Source organism: Prunus avium, chromosome 5 (assembly GCF_965620075.1).
Source record: "Prunus avium chromosome 5, drPruAviu1.hap1.1, whole genome shotgun sequence".
Classification (NCBI taxonomy): domain Eukaryota; kingdom Viridiplantae; phylum Streptophyta; class Magnoliopsida; order Rosales; family Rosaceae; genus Prunus; species Prunus avium.
The window spans coordinates 21,166,518-21,188,618 of NC_142288.1; the positions used below are offsets into that span (position 1 = coordinate 21,166,518).

The 22,101-nt window shown below is 36.7% G+C and overlaps 3 protein-coding genes across 10 annotated transcripts; 2 read left to right on the forward strand and 1 right to left on the reverse strand.

Moving 5' to 3' along the window:
• Nucleotides 1-586: 586 nt before the first annotated feature.
• On the reverse strand, nucleotides 587-1,748 carry LOC110753270 (large ribosomal subunit protein eL24-like). Its single transcript, XM_021954136.2, has 3 exons — nucleotides 1,438-1,748; nucleotides 1,196-1,344; nucleotides 587-903 (listed from the first exon to the last, which is right to left on the reverse strand). The coding sequence occupies exons 1-3, from the start codon at nucleotides 1,624-1,626 to the stop codon at nucleotides 750-752; spliced, it is 492 nt and encodes a 163-aa protein (XP_021809828.1). The 5' UTR covers nucleotides 1,627-1,748; the 3' UTR covers nucleotides 587-749.
• A 1,260-nt stretch (nucleotides 1,749-3,008) lies between these two features.
• LOC110753282 (E3 ubiquitin-protein ligase At1g12760) lies at nucleotides 3,009-6,866 on the forward strand. 4 transcript variants are annotated; one of them, XM_021954153.2, is made up of 5 exons: nucleotides 3,009-3,827; nucleotides 4,374-4,493; nucleotides 4,584-4,716; nucleotides 5,740-5,898; nucleotides 6,108-6,866. In XM_021954153.2, exons 1-5 carry the CDS (start codon nucleotides 3,256-3,258, stop codon nucleotides 6,279-6,281), a joined length of 1,158 nt encoding a protein of 385 aa, XP_021809845.2. In that variant the 5' UTR covers nucleotides 3,009-3,255; the 3' UTR covers nucleotides 6,282-6,866. The 4 variants fall into 4 exon arrangements, with proteins under 4 accessions (XP_021809845.2, XP_021809843.2, XP_021809844.2 ...); XM_021954151.2 differs by having other exon boundaries at nucleotides 3,010-3,827; nucleotides 4,371-4,493; XM_021954152.2 differs by having other exon boundaries at nucleotides 3,010-3,827; nucleotides 4,371-4,493; nucleotides 5,743-5,898.
• A 939-nt stretch (nucleotides 6,867-7,805) lies between these two features.
• On the forward strand, nucleotides 7,806-21,292 carry LOC110753294 (DNA topoisomerase 4 subunit B (DUF810)). Of its 5 annotated transcripts, XM_021954168.2 has the most exons (26): nucleotides 7,806-8,166; nucleotides 8,256-8,320; nucleotides 8,713-8,983; nucleotides 9,233-9,299; nucleotides 9,474-9,624; nucleotides 10,309-10,476; nucleotides 11,174-11,272; nucleotides 11,400-11,606; nucleotides 11,709-11,810; nucleotides 12,221-12,451; nucleotides 12,773-12,853; nucleotides 13,015-13,101; nucleotides 13,185-13,370; nucleotides 13,462-13,602; nucleotides 14,378-14,470; nucleotides 15,188-15,259; nucleotides 15,584-15,701; nucleotides 16,367-16,539; nucleotides 17,443-17,527; nucleotides 18,083-18,205; nucleotides 18,841-18,947; nucleotides 19,066-19,143; nucleotides 19,223-19,318; nucleotides 19,710-19,805; nucleotides 19,896-20,079; nucleotides 20,760-21,292. In XM_021954168.2, the coding sequence occupies exons 1-26, from the start codon at nucleotides 7,986-7,988 to the stop codon at nucleotides 20,927-20,929; spliced, it is 3,432 nt and encodes a 1,143-aa protein (XP_021809860.2). In that variant the 5' UTR covers nucleotides 7,806-7,985; the 3' UTR covers nucleotides 20,930-21,292. The 5 variants fall into 5 exon arrangements, 2 of the variants coding, with proteins under 2 accessions (XP_021809860.2, XP_021809865.2); XR_002526120.2 differs by lacking the exon at nucleotides 20,760-21,292 and having other exon boundaries at nucleotides 19,723-19,805; nucleotides 19,896-20,033; XR_015835979.1 differs by lacking the exon at nucleotides 20,760-21,292 and having other exon boundaries at nucleotides 19,227-19,318; nucleotides 19,896-19,940.
• Nucleotides 21,293-22,101: the final 809 nt, after the last annotated feature.

Sequence of the window (22,101 nt, forward strand, 5' to 3'; positions counted from 1 at the left end):
ATGAACTTTACGCTAAGAGTCGATAGTGGCATCCGAAGTTACAAGCATAAATACAATCTGGGTGGAAACTTATTTGAGACTGCTTGTCGAAAGGCTAAAAGCGACTTTATGACAATAAAAAACACTTTAAAAAGTTCAGAAAATCTTAGAAGTGCTTCAAAGTCTTGAAAACGCACTTGATTTCAATTAAAAATACGGGACCTTAAACTGATTTGCTTCCATCTCATACGAAATAAACAATATTTAGCAAAATAATCCGGTGAAAAATACCAGCTCTCTGTACAAAACATTGGATTTGTATTGCCCAAATTTCGGGAGAAACATAACTCATTTCACCTATTGGTCATGCTTGGTGTCCAATCCAACTTAATCCCAACCTTGGGTCTAATCCATGTTTTTTGACTACCAAACATCCCACCATATAATCCAAACCCACCAGAAAAGTCCATCATCAAGTCATACTCAGAGGGTTTGTACATACAAATTACCAAAACGAATGTTTAAAACGACTCAACTTTTCCAGGTTGACAAAACAAGTTTATCAGCTGTGAATAAAAGATATCTTTTTTTTCTGAACTCAAGGGCATTAAAATATAAATGATAAACTTTCACTATTGCAACAATATCCAAAATTGGAGTGGCCAACAATGCCAATTAATCCATACATAAAATCGAAACAAAAAATATGTCGATCGTCTAGGCAAAATGGTAAGGAGAATAAATATTGAGGATGGGGGGAAGAAAAAAACTTATCGCTTTCCACCACCACCTCCAAGCTTAGGGGCTTTGGGGGCAGCAGCCTTGGGCGCGTTGCCCTTGGACTGACCCTTTGACTTGGACACCAATTCAGCCTTCTTCGCCTTCTTCTCATCCTTAGTCTTCTTAATCCTCTCCTTGATTTCACTGACAAATACGCATAAACACACATCCATCATTGATTTTATACAATACAAAACTGAGTTTGTGAAGTTGATCAAATACCCAAAATTGAATTTATGGAGTCGATCGAAAAACCCGAATTTGATTTAACCAAGCTGATCAAATGACCCACAATTGATTTTATCAAGTTGATCAAATACCCCAAATTTGATGTTATCAAGTTGATCAAATAATCCAATCTACATTTTATCATTGTTGATCAAATAACTCAATAAAGATTTTATCACTGTTGATCAAATAAGCAGCAGAGCATTACCGGAGAGCGGCCTCACGGGCGGCGTCGCGGACCTCGGGCTTCTCGGTCCTTCGCTTCTGAATAACTTCCAATGTGGCACCAACAATGGACCTCGAATAAGGCTTTTTGTTTGAGCGTCGCTTCTTCTTAACAGCCTCAGCAGCAATGTCCTGAAATCACAAACACACACAAGAGCTTAGAATATTCAATCGATTCAAAACGAAACGCATCGTTTCGTGAATGTGTGTGTTTTGGGTACGTACCTTCTTGTGTTGCTTACGGTACATGGCGGTCCAGGTGAGCTTGGAGGGTTTGAGGCGGTTGTGGAAGTACCTCTTGCATTTGGAGTTGGCGAAGAGGAAGACCTGAGAATCAGAGCGGATGAATCTGATTCCCTTTCCGGGGTAAATCTTGGCGCCGCTGAAACGACAGAGCTCGGTCTTCAGAACCATGGCTGCTCTGCTATATGGTGGTCGAAGCTTCAAGCTCTGGTGTCGCCGCCGCCGCTGCTGCTTTGCAAAATCCCCGAGCCCTGTCCAAAGTCTAAAAAACCCTACTGCTTCGGCTACCAATTTAACTTCAACTGACTGACCAAAGGTCGCGCGTTTCTCTGGGCCAGAAAATGGCAACTGAATATTGAGCGGGCTTTGGGCCTCATTGGTAAATCTATCTAGAGTTGTTCCATGTTGTTAGCCCCGATAAAATTTTGTAATCTTAGAAACTCTCTAACAAGTGTGTAGATGGAAATTTTTGTGATAAATGAAGAGTTTTGGAATTAAGTTAAATTATTTTGGATTTATTTTAATTTATTGGAAGTGCTAAAAAAATGTTTGGAATTTTTTTAAAGGTTATTTGGAGAAATGGAGGTTACAGAAAAATAGTATGAGTCCATAGCAATTTTTGGGGAATTTTTTACCAATGATATTGACAAATGCTATTTATTTGTATGACAAAATTGTATTTTATTTTTTTAGGCTTGATTATTAAAAATATAAATTGTTTTTGTTTTACTTTCTATAATAGTTTGATTTTGTCTCAAAAGCTAGGGTGTAGATCCTTTAATAATTAATACATAAAATGATTTAAAAAAAGACATAATGTTAAAATGATCGAGCTCCTCCAAAATTGGACAAACCGGTCCAACAATGACATGAAATAACACTTTATGCCACTGGCGAATAGTGACTGAACCAGTTTGTCTAATTTTTATGAGGTTGGACCATTTTATCTTAATGCCCTCCTATTTGTCCTTATATAGTAAAACCCTTAATAAATATTGGTAAAAATTTAATAATGTACAACAAAAAGGAAAGAGGAAAGAAAGAATGAAAGCTTCGCAAATTGGCTATTTATTCGTTCATATACAAAAAGATATTGGAAAAGGGGAATCAAATCCATGGTCACTGTATAAAAAAAAAAACCTATGATCACTTGCGCTTCGCAAATTGTTATGAGAAGTAAGCAAGTTTATGCGATCACCGTGTTATTTATATGTTGCATTCACTAAAAAGTTTACAACGAATCAAATATTGTTGTATTCAGAAGCTAATTTTGTTTTTTTGGCAAATTGTATTCAAAAGTTAATTAAATTATTGGAACTTATTTATCCACCGTACAGCGAAGCATTTAAGCGGTAAATCTCAACCGCCAAGTTGGCTTCGACTGAATCGACTCCGCTCCCATCCCATACCACAAACAAATATTACCGCTGTTAACTGTAATTACCGAACGAACCGTGTACGGTATGGTCAAATCAATTTACCTAGCCCTGGTCAAAGGAAACAAATTTATTAAAAAAAAAAAAAAAAAGCAAAAAAGAAAAGCAAAGAAAGAAAAGAAAGAAAAAAAGTAATTCCAATTCCAAAGCCGTGTCTGTATTCGAACGACATTATCGTCATCGTCGGCGGCGTTGTCTTATCCAACCTTTTCCATGTTCTCACCGCCACAAAAACTCCGCCCATTTGATCACAGGTTCCGCCAATACGCATTGTTTTGAAGATCTCTGCATGGGCTCACCGAGTTAGGGCATTCAATTCCACAAGCTCGCTGAAAGATAAAAATTCCAATACGAAATTCCCGAAATGGCCTCACCCAACCGATCCGTGGACGACATCGTCGATACGACGCCGTTGCTCAGCAACTCGGGCGGCTCGTCCGACGAGTCCAACTCGGGGCGCCACCGAATCGTGCGCCGCCAGAGCCTGCGCGAAGCCGCGCGGTTTCTACGCCAAGCCAGCAGCCGCCGGCTCATGCGCGAGCCGTCGATGCTGGTTCGCGAGACGGCGGCGGAGCAGTTGGAGGAGAGGCAGAGCGATTGGGCGTATTCGAAGCCCGTGGTGGTTCTCGACATCATCTGGAACTTCGCTTTCGTCGTCGTCGCGGCAACGGTCCTGGTTCTGAGCCGATACGAATTGCCAAATATGCCCCTGAGGCTCTGGATCATGGGGTACGCTTTGCAGTGTGTGGTTCATATGGTTTGTGTTTGTGTCGAGTTTCGGAGAAGGCAGTGCCGACAGAGAAGCAGGGTTTTTGGGGTGAATTCGACGGAGGAAGGAGTAGGGAGTGCTGGGAACTTGAGTTCTGGGTCGAGAGAGGAGGATTCGTCATCGCAGTACGTGTCTTTGGCTGATCATATGAATGAGGAGGGTACCAGGTAACAAATGACTTTTTGTTATGTAATGCAATTGAAATGTTCATGCTTCTATGTGATGTTTGTTGATGGGTTGTTGTTTGTTGCTGCAATTTATGATCTTCTTGTGACAATGCTCGATTGTTTGCTTAAAATGCTGGCATTTGATTTGGAGCAAAATAAAAAAACTTTTAGCAGAATAAGATTTTATGTGTACGTTGACCCATTATGTTGTTTAACATGAATTGCGGATATAGGATATATCTGCAGAATCTATCATGCAGAGTAGAGTAGAGGATTAGTTTTATGATTCTTCTTGGCTTTTTAAGGCTTGTTGATGACGGATGACATTGGTTTTCTTTCGATTAATACTTTCTAAAATCCCTAGTTATGTGTAATATTGACTATATGTATGCATATTAAACTCTGTTGTTGATTACTGAACTGGTTTTCCACTGGAAAGGGAAGCATGCTGGTTTATTTGCAACTGGTACTGTGTGAGAAATTGGATGATTTATTTTGGACTATTTCGTTTATGTGCTCAATGTTTTTGCTTTAATCTCTCAGCAGTGTTGCGAAGCATTTGGAATCTGCAAATACAATGTTTTCATTCATCTGGTGGATCATTGGGTTCTACTGGGTATCAGCAGGTGGTCAAGCTTTAGCGCGTGCCTCCCCTCAGCTTTACTGGTTTGTGCTCTCTCTCTCTCTCTCATCCATTTATTTGAAAATCAAGACATTAACAAAATCTTAACTATGGCATTGTGGCTTTTTCTGCAGGCTATGTATAATTTTCCTGGGTTTTGACGTGTTTTTTGTCGTTTTCTGTGTTGCACTGGCATGTATCATTGGTATCGCTGTTTGTTGCTGTCTTCCATGTATTATTGCACTTTTATACGCCGTGGCAGACCAGGTAGTTCTTGTGTATTCTTACCTCTTTTCTGTGTGTGTTGAGTTCCATGTTCATAACTATCAGTGTCTTCTATCATTACCACTCTGTAGGTTATGTGAAATTAATGCAATACTGTTTGAGAAGTACGATATTTGTATGATGCAAATGGTTACAAATTGAAACCAGAAACTGAATCATTCTCTATTGTTCTATGGAAGGAAACAATATGTACCTAATAATTAATTATTATAAAAATTAATCGGGTTTTGTTAGTTTGAATGGAGATATGAACTTGTTAAGATCCTCGGTTGGAGGATTTTGGACTCTTTAATCGAACTTAACTGTGATGGGATTGGTTCCTATTTAGGATAAATAACTCTATCTGGGGTGGGGGTGCAAAGTCCGGCTCAAATGTTTTGTATAGCTGAATGAAAGAAAGTTGATAGAGTTGATTGCCTTCATGATTTCAATGAAACAAGCAAGTTCCTGTTGTGGTAAAATAATGTGCACTGAGTTAAACCAATGTCTGCTTTCGCCTGGTATATTTATCTTACATTTTGATACTCATCTTAGACAGTTGCATTTCACGGTCTCTCCACAGAGCACCTATGCAACCATTATGATTGAGAGCTGTTATTAGCACTACAAAATAGTAATCATGCACTCTTCTCTAATGAAAAAAATAAGGAGGATGGAGTGTAGAATGACTATTTTGGTGTGCAAATAATAGTTTTCTAATGGTTTTATATCTTTCTCCTTCTGTTGGTGTACAAGGGTTAGAAAACTTGATGTATTGTAGTTGGCCTTGAAGCACTTGGGGACAATAGAATTATTTCTGTTTTATCAATTCTTTTCGTTTGATCCAAGTTTGCTGACTCTGTTTTAATTACATCAACTTTGAAGGGGTTGTGCATGAATTTTTGTTGTTGGAAGTATAGTTTACCTGATCTGTAAATTTACTGTTGTGTAGTTTTAAGAATCTTATATTAAATTTTAATGGCTTTCTTGTCCTCTCTATTGTGTTTCTATGATCTGTTATTGAAGCAGGATGGAGCATCCAAGGAAGACGTTGAACAGTTGTCAAAATTCAAATTCAGAAAAGTTGGCAATGAGAAAGTTGCAGGTGATACACAAGGTGGAGGAGTAATGACTGAATGTGGAACAGATTCACCCATTGAACATGTTCTTTCGCAGGACGATGCGGTGAGTGGGCCCTTTTTTTGGATTACTAATCTTCTTCACTTTCTAAGTTGTGTTAGCAAAAGAGGATGTTGTCTACATGACCTGTTATGTACTTGGTTTCCTTTTATATTCATATAACAAATCCCGGTTAATTAGTGGACTAACAAAATCTTTTTGGACTGCTCAAAAGATTCTTGTCGCATCTAAGTGATGATCATTGTGATTTATAGGAGTGTTGCATCTGCCTTTCTTCTTACGATGATGGAGTAGAGCTAAGGCAACTTCCTTGTGGCCATCATTTTCACTGTTCCTGCATTGATAAGTGGCTTTATATCAATGCTACCTGTCCTCTCTGCAAGTACAATATATTGAAGAGTACCAGCCATGATCAAGTGGAAGTGTAGAATACTTCTAACTGAACAATTGTGCCCGTGCATGCTGGGGGTTTGCATACAATTCTTGCTTGAGTGTAATCCAACGCCAAGCTTCGCACTCGACTCACTGCAGGTTTTCTATATGGTCATTGTCGATGTTGTTTCTTGTTGTAGAGTACGTGTAGCAATTGTCATCGATCTTGTTGTTCCCGTAGTGATGATGACAGTGGCACTTCGTATTTGTTGTTGCTCTGGTATCTTCAGGTGCCTTTGTACATGGGTATTGCCAGGGTGTCTCCGCAGTAGTTATATATCACAAAGACAGTTGTCTTGAGTTACATTTCAATGTGAAGGGCTCTTTGTTGCCAATATTTGCACTCGACGAATGTTGACTTGAAGAATGTTGACTTGATACCTTAGAAATGTTGTAAAAAGTTAATAAGATTCTTGTTCATGAAACTTGTTAGATTGTTTGTAACATGTATGTGGACAGTCACACTGATTGTATCTGATTTGTTGAAAGAGAGGAGCTTGTGATGTGTTGATTTGAACAAGCTATTCCTGGGCACTTGCAATTGGATTATTCATGTTGTTAATAAAGCTTAAATCCGATCATCTACTTGTACATGGCACACTCAAAATGGCTGGCATAGCAGAATTGTCTATTTCTTTCTTTCCATTTCTTTTTCCTTTGCGATTGGAGACATTAAAAACCTTTGAATATTCTAATAATCTGCAATTATAATACGGTTAACATTATTTTTTTAAATATTGGCTTATAAACCATTCTATATATTGTTTCTTCTCTCCCCCATCTATGATCCCTTTTTTCCCTTCAATATTGAATCGAAAATAAAGAATGGTAACCACGAAAATAATCACAACTGCAAGGAGTATTTTTATAAGACTCCAAGGAGTTTGTAGTTCAAGCGACTAAGAGCAAAAAGATATAAATAATTTTAAGAAAAAGCTATGCTAAGCTAACAACTCAATCCTTTATCAAATAAAAAAAGTTATTCCATTATTCATACGGTTATATTAAGTGATTGTGACTAAAGTTCGAGGAAGTGAGGAAAATTCTCATAATTTTCAATGATCCTGTTTGGGAGTGTTTTTTGAAAGGCCAAAAGCGCTTTCTGATAACTAAAAGCGCTTTTGACAGTATTTGACATAAAAGTTTAGAAGCGCTTATGGGTCATAGAAGCGCTTCCTGGAAAAGCACCTACTATGTGCTTCTTCAGGAAGCACTCCCAAGTGCTTTTCCACGAAGCACTTTAATTTTTTATGAAAATTCCTAGAGAAGCAGTTCCAAACGAGCCCTTAGTCTATTTGCGTTTAATATGTTAGGGAAAATTCTGAATTCAAAAATATTTGACTATTAAAAAAAAATCTTCATGCTACCTCATCGAGATTCGAGAGGTATATTTGAGTTGGATTTTAAAATTCAAATGCTAGGCAGCTAGAGAAAAAAATAAAAAAAGAGAAGGGGTCAACATAAAAATTATCAAAAGCCGGAGTCAAAAAGTATAATAAACCTAAAAAAACAGACAAAAAGCATCTGCCGAAAGCAAGAAATGAAAAAACAACATTGTGGGGTGTGTTCGTGCTCTTTTTCGCGCTCCTCCTCCTCCTCCTCCTCCTCCGAATGTCTGTCGTCTGAGCTGTCTCCTTCTCCGTTGGTTTGTTTCGTTGTTTGTCGTCACTGTCCTAAGTAGGAGGAGGTGTCTGCTAACGATGGAGCACCAACCTCTGTTGCAGCGATATCGCCGTGATCGTCGTAAGCTCTTAGAATTTCTCTTGTCGTCGTCGGGTCTCGTTACGGAGCTCCGGACGCCGTCCGGGTCCGCCGCCTCGCTTTCCCACATCGATTTTGATACTCTCAGCGCCGATTATGTCCTCGACTGCGTCAAATCCGGCAAGTCTTTTTTTTTGCAATTTTCCAACAAAATTCAGCTATATAAGTAAATATATTTTTGTCTAATTTTGTTATTGGAATTTGTTTAGGTGGAGTTGTGGATATATCTGAAGCAACCAAGAAGTACTTCCATGAATCTTCTTACCCTCTAATGGTGAGCATGAACACTCTGACGCTCTTTTAGCTATTTCTTGAGTATACATACATAGGCACAGAGAGTTGTGAAATTTTGATTCTTGTTATGGTTTGAAGTTTTGGTTTTGGTGGTGGTTCTGCTTTTGTTCAAGAACTGGTCCAAATGTGAGTGTTTTGAAAATGCTATGTTTAAGAGAGATTAAACATCTTCAGAAGATTTTCAGAAGCTGTTTGGCTGACATAAAAGTGTGATAAGAAGTAAAGCAAACTGACCCAAAACTCATAGAAGCTTGAAATGAATCTCCTCAAGTTTTTATTTTTCTTTACTGCTGCTAGCTCAAGTAGATTATGTTTCTTCTAAAAAAACCATAGAATTCATTTTCGTTTCATAATGCTCTACCTTTTCGACAGATTCATTCCCAATTAGGCAATTCCTTTTTTCTCCTTTCTGATCCAGAATCATCTGGATCACCTCCTCGGCGTGTGCCTTCTCCCATAAATGTGAACCGAACCTCTGAGAATGCATCAAGTTCATCCACCCAGATGGATTCTTTGAATGTTGAGGACATTGCAAAGGCTGGTGATTACTATGGGTTTAAAGATAGAGCCATGCCGAGTGCACCTCTGAAGCCTGTTGAAGATGTTACGAACATGTCATTGGGATTGCCTCATCTGAACACAGGTATGGGTTGCTTTGATGATAAAATAATGGCCCCTGCTATTTGGTATGGTCATTTCTGAAAGAACGTAATGAAATCAGCGTGTCATCAAATGATAGTCAGACTCTTCTTTTTTAGTGATGAAATTATCTCTGTTCCACAACATCAAATGGTTTTTTTTGCTTCTACAAAAGATGTATATATTTGTATCCTGAAGCTCTGGCCTTTCACATTTTAAGTAAAACTGTAACGTAGCTTCAGAATTTTTGAAGGATTGTTGGATGATGACTTGCGGGAGTTGGCCTATGAAATATTGCTTGCATCTATGGCAACTTCTGGGTAATCTCTCTTTTCTCTCTTTCTATGTGTGAGGGTGGTGAAACCCCTGTTTCTTTCATTCAACATATTTGCTACTTTTCAGTTATGGCATTTTGAGATCTTGGTTCGATGTAGAATCAGTCTTTTACTCTCTAGTGCTCTCTTGTTATCTTACTCTTTGTCTTCGTGGAACAGGATTGTAATATGTTCAATTGAGGATAGAAAGAAGCAAAGGAGTTCCAAATTGCTGTCACGATTGAAGAGTAGAAAGGATACAGCAAATGTGCAGTCTCAGCCTCTTGAAAGACATTTACAGCTCCTCAACACCATCCGTGTGCAAATGCAGGTAACTATTATTTTCTCCTCTTCACTTCTGAGCTGTACTTTTATGTGCTCAGTAAAGAGTGTCAGACTTTAAGGAAATATGCAGAAAGCTTTCCAATTTGATGTATATTGTGGATATATCGCAGAATCCATGCCTGGAAAGTTGTTTATATGTATCATATCGAAAACTGAATGCACTCATAATGATCTTTTAACTAAATGCTTCACTTGAAGTCGTCAATTAATCTCTGACTTTGAATTTGAAGCAGTGTACTTTGACATGTCAAATATCAGTAGGAGTGTGGCTGGTTTATTTCATCTACCAGAAAAGATATACGATGGATGTCTTACTCTTAAAATAGTTGGGTGGTGGACATCGAAAAGTACTTTCCAATAAGTTGATGTGAGAGAGTATGGATACATTAATACGAGAGTCTAGCTTAAACCAGTTTGATTCGAAGTTATTCTTCCATAACTTTACCGCTTAAATAAAGTGTTTCTAGAAAGAAGGGGTAAAGAAAAGCTTATGCAAATATTTTTTTCCTTTCTGTTTGTGTTAATAATTTTCCGTGACATAATTGGCCCTGGTAGGGATGACAAACACCAATGTAGACAAGAAGGATATTTCTGTTTCTCACTCAGTTTTCCTTTCTTTCTTAGTAGTTCGACTATTCCATCTCAGAAGCAATTATTTCTTCTTTTGTAGATTTCAGAAGCGATGGATGAGAGCACTAGGCAAAAGTTGATGCTGTTAGCATCAGGGAGAACACGGGTGCAAATTGATGTTCCTCAAGTTTTGTTGGGGCTTTTAAATGGAACTTTTAAGTCTGATTTTCCAAATGAAAAATCTTATTTGCAATGGAAGAATAGACAGGTATGGTCAACTTTGGAATATTTTAAAAATCAATCCTTTTAATATCAAAACTGGCTAAAACAAATAGGTGGACTTGGTAAACTGTCATATTAGTCAGACACCTTTCACATGCTGTAGTTTGGCACAAAATCATTGACTAGGACTCATTCTGAGTGAGACTGATATAACCCATGTACTTTCAAGGACATGCTGTAAACCTTTTACTGATCAGGCTCTGCAGAATGTGATACTGGTTGGGCTTGTGATTCCATGAATCTTAATACTCAAAGCATTAGCCCTGATAGTAGGGTAGACAAATTGCCAAACTTAGTGTGAACATGCTGGCCTTACCATGGCTGTTCTCAGTTTGGGCCTTAGGTTGGTTGTTGGTCAAGAATATTAGAGCTGCCCTGATGTTAAAGGTCGATATATAAGCCACCATTTGGCATTGTCATAGCGACTTTAGCAGTAATGGAAGTTGTTTTTGTGGGATCTAGGCAATGTGTAATTTGTCCTGCCAAACTCTGTTCAGCTGGTTAATTGTTTAATCCAAAATACAGGGTAAATTTGAGAGGTTGAGGAATTTGATAATTGGCAAGATATCGACATAGTTCTTGTCATGTTTGTGTTGTACTAAAGGACTTTTTTACCTCGTTAAATATAGAAAGGATCGTTGTACGCTTTGACTTAACAGAATGTTTTTGTACTAATTTTGTAGGCAAGTATCTTAGAAGAGCTTCTCTGTTTTTCTGCTAATCTTGTAGCACATGATCAACAAGCTATTAAGCGCTCTCTTGCTGTGGTCAGAAATTCGAAGGTGTGTCCTTGTGAGTTTGCAGCAGTATAGCAACAGTTAATTTGACTACTTATTGGGATGCTTATTATTAATTTTCTTAGCTGTTTCCACAGTTTGATTATGGCCCTGATTGGTCTCGATGTTGCAGGAATGGGACTTTATGTCTCTATCTGAACGGGCAGAGGTTCTATCAGTTATCAAACAGGTGGCCTTGAAGTTTTCATCTCTTCCAGGACACTTCGGTATCCAAAGTGAGACCTATTATTGGACTTCTGGGTATCACCTGAATATTAGACTTTATGAAAAACTACTTCTTGGAGTGTTTGATGTTCTTGATGAAGGCCAGCTGATAGAGGTAGATATATCCTTGTATTACTTTCAGTTAAAGATTTTCTGTTTTTGTACTTATAGTTTTACTTTTGGTTGAAGCTCAACTCTGCTGCTTTCGTTCTTTTAGGAAGCTGATGAGTTCCTGATGCTTATAAAGATGACATGGCCTACTTTAGGCATTACTCAAAAAATCCATGATGCACTATATGGGTGGGTTCTTTTCCAACAGGTATACATATTATCTTTTATGTTTAACGTCTATGGAGCATGTTTTGTGATGCAACTTTATAGCTGCATTCTTCAATCATGATAAAATTATAGTAATCATTTACCCTTCTCTAAATATATGTGTACTTGATCATGAATGTTAATTTTGTAGCATTTTATAGTGCACGGGGTAAATTTAAGTAAAATAAGCAGTAATCTATAGTATTGTGGCTGAGCAAATGTCCTCAACAGTCCTGAATTCCATATATTGCATTCTGATGGCTTCAAACCTTTTCTAATTTTTGGAGTAGTAGATTGAAAGAATATTGCACCATTGTTGTTTAGGTTACCTATACCATTGCCTTTCACTTGCCATGTCAATACTAAGTACCATCCCTAAGCAGTTATTTGAGGCAAATTTCTGTGCTGAAGTTTGTTGCGACAGATGAGCCTGTGCTATTGGAATATGCAACACTAGAGTTGCAGAAAATTATATCAGCTGAAGATGATGATGAGAAGTTGAGGCTATATATGAATAGCCTGTTATGTTCAAGGCAATGCAATGGCAGTGAGATAAAGCTTAGTTTGGTAGAGGCTGTCTTCTACTTGATAAGCATCTGGTGCGAGAGTAAATTGGAAGATTATCATCTGCATTTTAGTCAGGTTAATTGCTATTCTTTAACAGTGTTGTTATATTATATCCCATTTGGTTTTAGTTTTTACTTTTACGAAGAGACAACTTGTTATATCTTGCAGCATTGTCTACAAGATGATCATAATCTTTATAATTGCTACTCAAATATACAAAAGAAATGATAATAATCTAAACTTTGTAACTTCTTGTTAAATAATGTTGACTTATTTCATTTTTCTTTTGCATCCTTGGATGTCATATGCAAGTGAAATTTACATATTGAAAAAGGCTTGTAGAATGGTTTTGCATTTCCAGATATTTTCTTTCTAATTTTGAAATTTTTATTTCAGCAACCTTGTCACTTAAAGAAGGTATGGAGCTTAGTGTCAGTAGTTGGCATTCATACTTTCCGCGATGGTGGTGATATGAAGGTTAGCTTATACTGCTTCAATGGTCTAATATGGTTCCACTTGTTGCTTGATTAAATATTTAACTACACACATTAGTTTTTGGATAAAGAAGCTTGGTGGTTGGATCTCAGTTGAATTATTCGAACGGACAAATAATCTTATGAAAACTTTCATACTTGCAGTTGAGCAGGCTGAATATTCTCGATGAGGATGCTTCTACAATATTTGAATCTTATGTGAAAAGGTCCATTGAAGCTGCATACAGACGGGTGAGAGATGTTTGATTTCAAGTTTGTATAAGATTCAGTTGGCCTTTCAGTTTTGGATGACACTTATTTGTTCATACTTTTAGGTAGCAAGTAACATAGATCATTTATCCAAAGTGGAAAAGAAACATCCCTTAAATGTGCTTGCAAATGAACTGAGGTTGATTTCTGAGAGAGAGTTCAATGTGTTCTACCCGAAGCTATGTAAATTGTGTCCTCAATCTGTGATGATCATGGCTATGCTATTGCACCGGGTTTATTGGGAAAGACTGGTCTGCTTTTGCACCTCTATAAATGAATTATCAATTTCCTTGCAGCCTGTAGGCTGTGAACTTGTGATTAATTTGTTGTATTAATATGCAGAAATCATTTATTGATGGAGTATCATCTCTTTCTGAAGATGTTATATCAGTGCTTCCAGCTGCTGATTTATTGGATCAAGGCCTAACTCAGCTATATAATATTGGTAATGGAGCAAACAGCGGAGATCTGCACCATTATCCGGTTAGTTTATGGTTAATGTATTTATTTTTTAAAGTTTTTAATGTGAGGATATTGTATATTTGTTTTTATTTATTTATTGCATCTCATAAATACTGTTGTAAATATACTGGAAACCAGAAAAAATATGCAGATGTTCAGTTCCATTCTTGTCTCTTTTTTTCTTTTGGGCAAGAATGCTGTTATTGTCGCGTTTTCTGTTTGAAATGCATTTGGATTAGCAAATCTACTAGCTTAAGTTGTCACTTAGGTCCTGAGTTTCTGAATTTCAATTGCAGCCGATGCTCAATTTTATTAAAAAATTATTTTGCTTTATTCTGTGATCTTCCTTATCTTTTTCTGATTTGTTTTCTGTTGCGTATAATTTTTTTGTACTGCTGATGATATAATCATTCTGTTCTGGGATTAACACACATTGAGTTCTTTTCTTCTCTATACATATTAATGACTTAATGGCGAGGTGATCATTGTGGTCTGTAGACTTTAGGAGCTTTATAGCATTCAATTCAATTTCTGCTGTTCATTTTGTTTGGTGCTGGGTCCAATGTAAGAAGAAACTCAAGAACTGACAATGTCAGTTTTGAAAAGATTTGCATCATGCATGCATTTTAGAGCTTATGATTGTGATTGAATTTTTCTTTGTTATGTAGTTTACGATGTACCGGATTACTTCTTGTGTTCTTCAGCTTTAGGTTTTGTTTTTTCTTAAATAATTTCTTCGGCTTTAGTTAGATGAGATGTCAAAGAATGATCTGTTTGGTCTTTCTTTTTTGGGCAGATTGGTGAGGTTGCTAAACCTATCATTCTTGATTGGGTGATTGCTCAGCATGCACGTATATTGGAATGGACTGGACGCGCATTTGATCTTGAGGTTGGCTCTATGTGGACTTGGATGGTGTTGTTTAAAAGTGCAAATTTAGTTTTTTCCTTCCCGTCTGACTAAACAGATGCACTAAGTTAACAAGGAAATATAACAAGGAAATAGTATATAGCTTATCAAACATACTGATAGTGTGATTCTAGGCAACCAGTGGGTACAAGAAAGTAGATACATTGCTGCTTCGTGATGTGTACAAATGCATTTGTCAAAAAATAATGTATTTACTTTTGATCAGTTGTCTTGCTGATCAGCCTATAAGACACTTTAGCATGGACCTTCATGTGTGCTTGTGCCTGTGAGAAGAGAACAGATGATGAGGGCAAGGGATAACTTGTTGAATTTTGTCTTTTATATCTTTCCTCTCTTATTTTCCATGATTTTAGCCTGTCCTATTCCTTGCGAAGTGTAACATCAACAATCCTAATCAGTTGGGATCTAGGATTAGTTGGGTTGTGCCATATAATTTTAGCAATATGTTACTATGTCAGCACACAAATGAATGAAAATGTGCCTCCAAGTTTTGAATCTGTTGGTAAATTTTTCTTTTTCTTCTTTCCTAGTTGTAGATAAGTTTGATATCTGATGTATGTGTTGACTATCTACTTGGTAACCACCTAACGTGTTTTCAAGTTTGGATATGCTTTAAGAAGAGGACGTCTTCTCTTTAATGGTCGGTACTTTATGTTTTAATTTTTTTGGAATGTGCAGGAATGGGAACCTTTGTCATCTCAGCAAAGGCAGGCACCATCAATAATTGAAGTTTTTAGGATTATAGAGCAGGTAATTACAGCCAAAACATGATTTGTTGCATTTTATTGAGCTGAGATCCAACTGTTTGCAATGTTTTCATGATATTTGTGATAGAGGTTCACTGAACTGTCATGACAGACAAATAGGTGGGAAGTTCAGAGAATGGAAGTTGCTTGATTGAGCTCTTTGCACTTGTCTTTTTCTTTCTCCTTCCACTTAGAAATCTCCTTCAAGTTTCCTATGATTGTTATATTGTCCCAATCCAGATTACTGTTCTAATTGTTTCTCTAAAAGTATATCTTATACCAGGTTTGATATTTGCTTCATTCCATTGTTTGTAAATCCAAATTGCAGACTGTGGATCAATTTTTTGGTTTCAATCTCCCAATGGACATCACACATTTGCAAGGTCTGTTATCTGTTGTCTTCCACACCCTGGATGCCTATTTGCTGAAATTGCTCGACGAGTTAGGTATTACACATCTCTGCATACTAGTATATTTAATGGATTCATTTAATTATTATCCTATATGCTTCCTTGACTTTCACTTGAAAAAAATCAATCTTAACATAACTTTACTATGGAATTTGATTTTGGTGTTTTGACTTATTTTATTTTGGGGTTGGGCCATGTGTGAAGGCCTGGATGCTTGTTACTAAAGAATGATATTGATAGTTTTATCTTTTTATCTCTCTGTTGATATGTTTTAAAGCATAATGTTGATACTAGAAAAATACCTTAACAAAAACTTTCTGAATTATCTATCAAGTTTCTATATGGACATGACTGATCAGAAAAGAAAAAAAAAGCAAAAGTTTTGCTTATGGACACTGTTTGTGTAGCTGTTACTATAATGAGACGATTCTTCTGCCTGATCAGGCAAAACAAGAGAGTCGTACAAGATGAATTGAATCAACTCCATTCATTTGTGCCGAATTATGTGAGGCTTTTGAGAACTTGACAACTAAAACTTTTCGCTAATGATACCAGGTGTCAATATATATGTGTGTGTGGCTTGATGATACACAGTATATTTTAGTAAGTTTTGAGTCTGCATGAGTGGACGGATAATTTACTGTTAGTCATTACAAGGAGATCTAGTTTCTTGTATTAACAGTCACAGTGCCTCCATGCAGTTGAGAAGAATCATTTATATCCATCACCTCCTCCATTGACTCGTTACAAGGAGACGACTATTCCTGTGATGAAGAAAAAGTTGCTGGAGTGTGTGCCTCTGGATGATAATGTGTATGACAAGTTGAATAGTTTGACAATACCCAAACTCTGTATCAGACTGAACACTTTAAAAGTAAGTGAATGTTGTGATTTATAAATACTTAAATAATCAGTTTATTGTTTGCAATTTGTATAAATAATTTTGCAGGAACAATTGAATCTTTTTCTCTGATGCTATAGTGTTTTTTCCTTTTATCTAATGATTGTAATTTTCAAAATGGACCACGTAATTATGTCATCATTCATATCAAAATATTGAAGATTTGGATAGTTAGAGAAAGATTAATATCAAAGGTGAGTAGTAACCATCATTCATAAGTCTACTTTGATGAAGTTTATTGGCCAAAAAAGAGACATTTCCAGTTTATATTCGAACGCCTGGTGACAACAATTATTTGGGACATTTGAGTCCTTTGAACACAACAGAAGACTACAAGCCCAATTTTGATAATAAGACTGCAATCTGTAAGAGTGTGAAAATCTAGAAATATATTGGAATGATGAAGGTTAAAGTAGAGTTGTAATCCCCCCTAATTTAGTGTGCTGATGTTGCATGCATAGTATAAATACTGATTACAAGACATGGATGCAAAGGAGAACTGATATGAGGATTATGGGGGTGATGACAGACAATGATTTAACTCAGAAGCTCTATATTTTGATACCTTTTTGCCTTATAATATCGGCAATTATTATTGTATTATATACCATCTTACCAATTCTGGTAAACTAATTTAAATGCCTGTGAAATATTTTATGTAGTAAGCTCAAGTCAAGGTCTTTAGTGGGATCATTTGTTACTCCCATATCCTCGGTTCTTATGATAGAACCTCAACTTTGGTATTGCAGCATAAGTTCTTGAGCCCATTTTGAAAATTGTTTGCATTTCATTCTTCCTCCCTTTTCCTTTAGATGGTGCTACTTTTGTTAATTATTTGAAAGAATACAATATACTGATATATGTTTGTTCCTGCAGTATATTCAGAAACAAATAGACATACTAGAAGAGGGGATCAGAAAATCTTGGGCACTTGTCAGACATTCTTCTGATAAAAAATGGGGTATGCTACTTTGTATATTGATACTCAGTGATGTCCTTTGTATCTATTGCAGTTAAGTTGTAGGTTTCGTGCTAGGTATAAAAGTTTACCCATAAGGACAAAACTAGAATTGTGGCATTACAGAGGAAGTACTTACTATTATTGTGGTACTCTTTTTCCTTTTACTACTGTGCATAATAGCCATGGTGCTGACCTTGCCTAGTCTTTTATTAGGACAATGCTTTGCAAGATGGACCAACCAATCAACTGATTCTGGTTGGTGCTGTCACAGAAAAGGGCAGATCTTAAGACTTGAATGTGTCATGCTTTATCAGAACTTCATTCTTTTTTTTTTCCACACAGAAGGTCCAATTGCTTAGTTAATGGATAATCAAGTTGAGGACATTATAATCACATGTAATATCATTAACAAGAGTTATGCCATAGTTAAACAAATGCTTTGTTTCCTTTAACTGGAAGATGACGAGCAAAGTCAGAGTAAAATGACAATTTTCCCAAGTAGTACAACTGAATTGATTGATATTTACACGCTTATGGTAATTTTTATTTGATCAGACAAGAAACAGTCTCTAGGAACCTCAACATGTAATGAACAAGTTGATGAGCTCTTTGCCACCACCTTTGAAATTATCAGGGATACTGCAGCAAATGCTATCAGCAGACTTTGTGACTTTACTGGTGAGTTAGCTTTTTCTATCAACTCACTAAACGTGCTAATAATATGCTATCTAAATTCTGTATGTCTCAATTCATCCATAACATTATCATTCTTTTAATGAAGATATTTGTCTGCATATGTTGAAAGTCAGGTCCCCTCATTTGTAATTGTCTTTCTTCTGCTTGATTTGTGAAACATCACCATGAAGCTCTATCTACAGTTGGTTTTACTGATGACCAGGCAATGGATAATCCCTCTTACAGAAATGTGGCTACATTGAAGTTTGTTATACAATGACCAAATATGTGGCTTTCCTATACACTTCTAGCAATAGGCTTTTATGCTTAGCTTCACTTGAAATTTTGAATAGAGTGTATGTGAATGTTAAGTTTCATGCTTCAAGGGAGGGGGTGATAATTGATGGTCTAATATAACTTGTTCGCCTAACCTGCTCTTGCTCACCATTCTGTATTATTATAATATTATTATTATTATATTTCCGTGAACTTATTTATATCTCATTGTCGCTTGGTGAAATTAAGGAACCCACTTAGTTTTCTCCATTAAAATAAATTTAAATTATATAAGTGTGTGGATGTGCATGATGATAGAAGACAATTATGCTCAATCATGTTTGTTAAAATTCAAATTCTAGGTGCAAGAGTCGTGTTCTTGGATCTCAGGCATGCATTCCTTTTCGGTTTATACTGTGGTAATGTTGAAGGTGCTCGTTTGGATGGTGTTCTCACACATATTGATACTGTAAGATATTAATCTCTCTCTCTCTCTCTCTCTCTCTCTCTTTCTGTGTAAGTTTGTGGTTATGGTTTCATCAAATATTGTCAAGTGGATTCTCTTCATCTTAGAGGCATTTTTGTAGGTCCTTGGTCATCTATGTGGTTTAATTGATGATTCTCTTCGAGATGTCGTGGTTTTAAGCATCTTTCGGGCATCACTGGTATGTCTCATGATTAGAAACTAATCTTCTGTGGTCTGTTTCTTGTGGTGGTTTTAATCTTGCATCATATGTGGTTTAGGAAGGCTTTGTATGGGTGCTGCTTGATGGAGGGCCTTCTCGTGCATTTTGTGATTCAGATATTTTACTGATGGAGGATGACCTTGCCACACTAAAGGTATGGTGCTCTGTCTCTGTCTGTTTCTGTGTATCTCCAACTAGCATTGAGAGAAAATCACTCTTAATTCTTAGATGCTTAGGTAAATTTGTTCAGAAAGAAATGGTCAAATGTGTTGCCACTAACTTTAATATCAAATTTCTTTCAAACTCAATGACCTAAGAGAAGAATTTCCAGAACTCTGGAAGTTGCACTTGTTTATGTCACTCATGCTTGCGTGCATAAACTTGAGCTCATAAACAAATACCACTTGATGTACATCCCTAACTTATGGAGATAGCTTGGGTCTGTAAGTACCTGGGGATGGTTTACGCTACATACTCATTACTTTTTGTCACAACACATAACCATATATTGGTTGCTAATGGAGCTTTGCTGCTAAACGTCCTAGGAATTTTTTGTAGCTGATGGAGAAGGCCTTCCTCGATCACTAGTGGAGCAGGAAGCAAAATTTGCTGAGCAGATACTGAACATGTATTCTTTTCAGGTTTGGTCTCTTGTAATGAGAATTGTATACCCTCTCTGTTGAACTTGAAAGGCTGAAACTGGCAGCATGACACGACCTCTGTTTCTGTAGACTGAAAGTATTATCCAAATGCTGATGGCTGCAAGTGAACAAATATCATCAGGCTTAGATTCACATGATCACAATCATGTGCGCTTAAATAATGCTCACACTTTGGTGCGGATTTTATGCCACAAGAAAGATAGAGAGGCCTCCAAATTCTTAAAAAGGCAATATCAGTTCCCCATGTCTTCAGGTGATTTTTCCTCTCCATCTATTTCATTGCATGAAAGATAGGGTTATAATGCAATAATGATCTATATGCTAGTGGAGAAAGTGCGTTTTGGTAATTAAAAAAAAATTGGAAAAAGTGGGGATGGCGGTTTGCTCTATTATGTTATACTGGAACTCTGAGCCCATCCTAGCGTCCTAGAGATTAACCTAAGAAGATCTCCACGAAGATTGTGTACAGGAGGAAGTTCTCCCTTTTAAATCTTGGAGAGGAGCATGTTTACGTCATTGAACAGCAAATATGTTGTTAAAGCATTTGACACAATTGCTTCTGAAATGATTCTTTATTTTTTAAAAGAATGTGCTTCAAGAATGATAGTCAAACTATTTTATCTTCAGAATCACAAGAAACAGAAAAACTTAGTGGAAACATGGCTTGGAACTGTTCGCTTTTTATTTAGAATTTTTCTTTGAAGACATTATATTTCCAACTAACATCAATGTGATGATGTTTCTCTATTTTGATTTTCTATTTCTGGTTTAATAATTGGAAAAAAAGGTAGCTTACATAATTCTTGCTTCTGATATTTTATGGTCTAACCTGCAGCTCTACAACCAAATTTCTCTGGCTAGAAATAGTCAGTTTATATTACACTCATGTCAGCATTTCTCTTTGCTTTTCTTTTTCCCTTTTTTCAATTGCAGAGTATGAAGACACTCCGTCAAAGGATCCAACTTCCCGGTCACCTCTCAGATCAGATCTAACGAATCGAAGCACGTCATTTCATTGGAACAAGATGAGCCCTACTAGTTTTAAGACATTTAAGAAGAAACTTCAAGATGCAACATCTGAAATCAGGAACGTGGCGTGGTAGTGCGCAGCAAGAGAACGGGCTGTAAGGCAACTTGTTCTCAAATAGATGCCGAAAGGGCATCGAGTTGGCTCTCCGGATCGGTAGAAGAATGAGGCACCGAGATTTGTGTGCAGCCAGCCAATTTTTTGTATTCCGGTATCCGTACAGCTTATTAGCAAACTACCACCTCCATTACGATGCTAGTTTGTGCGTTAATTTATTCGTTGAACATAGGGGGGCAAAACAAAAAAATAGCAAAAGACTATCAGTTCTGTTATTCTGCAGCGGCCCAAAATTGGGAGATTTTAAAATAGTTTGCCCCTATATTGCGAGTAGAATACATTCCTAAAACTTTAAATCAAGTAATTTCGTATTAAAATCCAATTGCATCTTCCACATAATATGGTAATGAATTACACCTTTATGTTTTAAAATCAGCACTCATAATTTAAAATTAGAGTCCCGACATACCGTCCATGTCCTCGGTGCAAACAACACGCATCTCCAACAAGAGATCCCACACTCAAGTACTTCCTCAAATTTTACTTTTTCTGAGACGTAAAATATACTCAAGTGATAAAGAGTTTATAGCTGTAATGATTAAGAGCATTTAAACAACTTCAAATTGTTCAAGATAGGAAAGCACTAATAGACTCAATAATTTTCTCTGGCATTCAAGATTTTGTGTTGTATTCTTTCGTTTCTCGATGGAAAAAGAGAATATTTTTGCTAACCACTTTAACCGTGTACCATTACTATCATTCTCAACACTTGACATTTGTTTATGGGTATAATTATGGTTCCACAAATACAAAGTAAAGAATTAACTATGGTTATACCCATGAACACGTGTCAAGTGTTAAGAATAATAGTGAGGATACATATTGAATTAAAGTAGCGAGTAAAAATATTTCCCAAAACTCTAAAGAAGAAAGAAAAAAATAATCTACATGATAGACATGGAGGGGATAAAACTTTGAGAAAAGACAAACACAAAATACGGTCTCAGGTGGGCTCTTGATTGCTTGAGTCACCACGGTAGTTGTGAATTAGATAGCCCATCACACTCAAAGCATTTTGATAAAATCATGGGATTTGCAATGATTGTAGGTAAAGATGAGCATAGAGTTGCCATGGGTTTACACTTGGGAGGAATGTGGAAGGATGATGCATGAGTGGTGATAGTTACCTCA

Bases quoted from the DNA above. Each gene is read 5' to 3' on its own strand.
- LOC110753270 (XM_021954136.2), bottom strand. From the start codon at position 1,626: ATGGTTCTGAAGACCGAGCTCTGTCGTTTCAGCGGCGCCAAGATTTAC. The intron at 1,345-1,437 runs GTACGTACCCAA...TTGTGATTTCAG, and splicing joins ACCGTAAGCAACACAAGAAG to GACATTGCTGCTGAGGCTGT. The intron at 904-1,195 runs GTAATGCTCTGC...CGTATTTGTCAG, and splicing joins GCCCGTGAGGCCGCTCTCCG to TGAAATCAAGGAGAGGATTA.
- LOC110753282 (XM_021954151.2), top strand. From the start codon at position 3,256: ATGGCCTCACCCAACCGATCCGTGGACGACATCGTCGATACGACGCCG. The intron at 3,828-4,370 runs GTAACAAATGAC...TTAATCTCTCAG, and splicing joins ATGAATGAGGAGGGTACCAG to CAGTGTTGCGAAGCATTTGG. The intron at 5,899-6,107 runs GTGAGTGGGCCC...TGTGATTTATAG, and splicing joins TTCTTTCGCAGGACGATGCG to GAGTGTTGCATCTGCCTTTC.
- LOC110753294 (XM_021954168.2), top strand. From the start codon at position 7,986: ATGGAGCACCAACCTCTGTTGCAGCGATATCGCCGTGATCGTCGTAAG. The intron at 12,452-12,772 runs GTTAATTGCTAT...TTTTTATTTCAG, and splicing joins ATCATCTGCATTTTAGTCAG to CAACCTTGTCACTTAAAGAA. The intron at 15,702-16,366 runs GTATTACACATC...GCCTCCATGCAG, and splicing joins GAAATTGCTCGACGAGTTAG to TTGAGAAGAATCATTTATAT.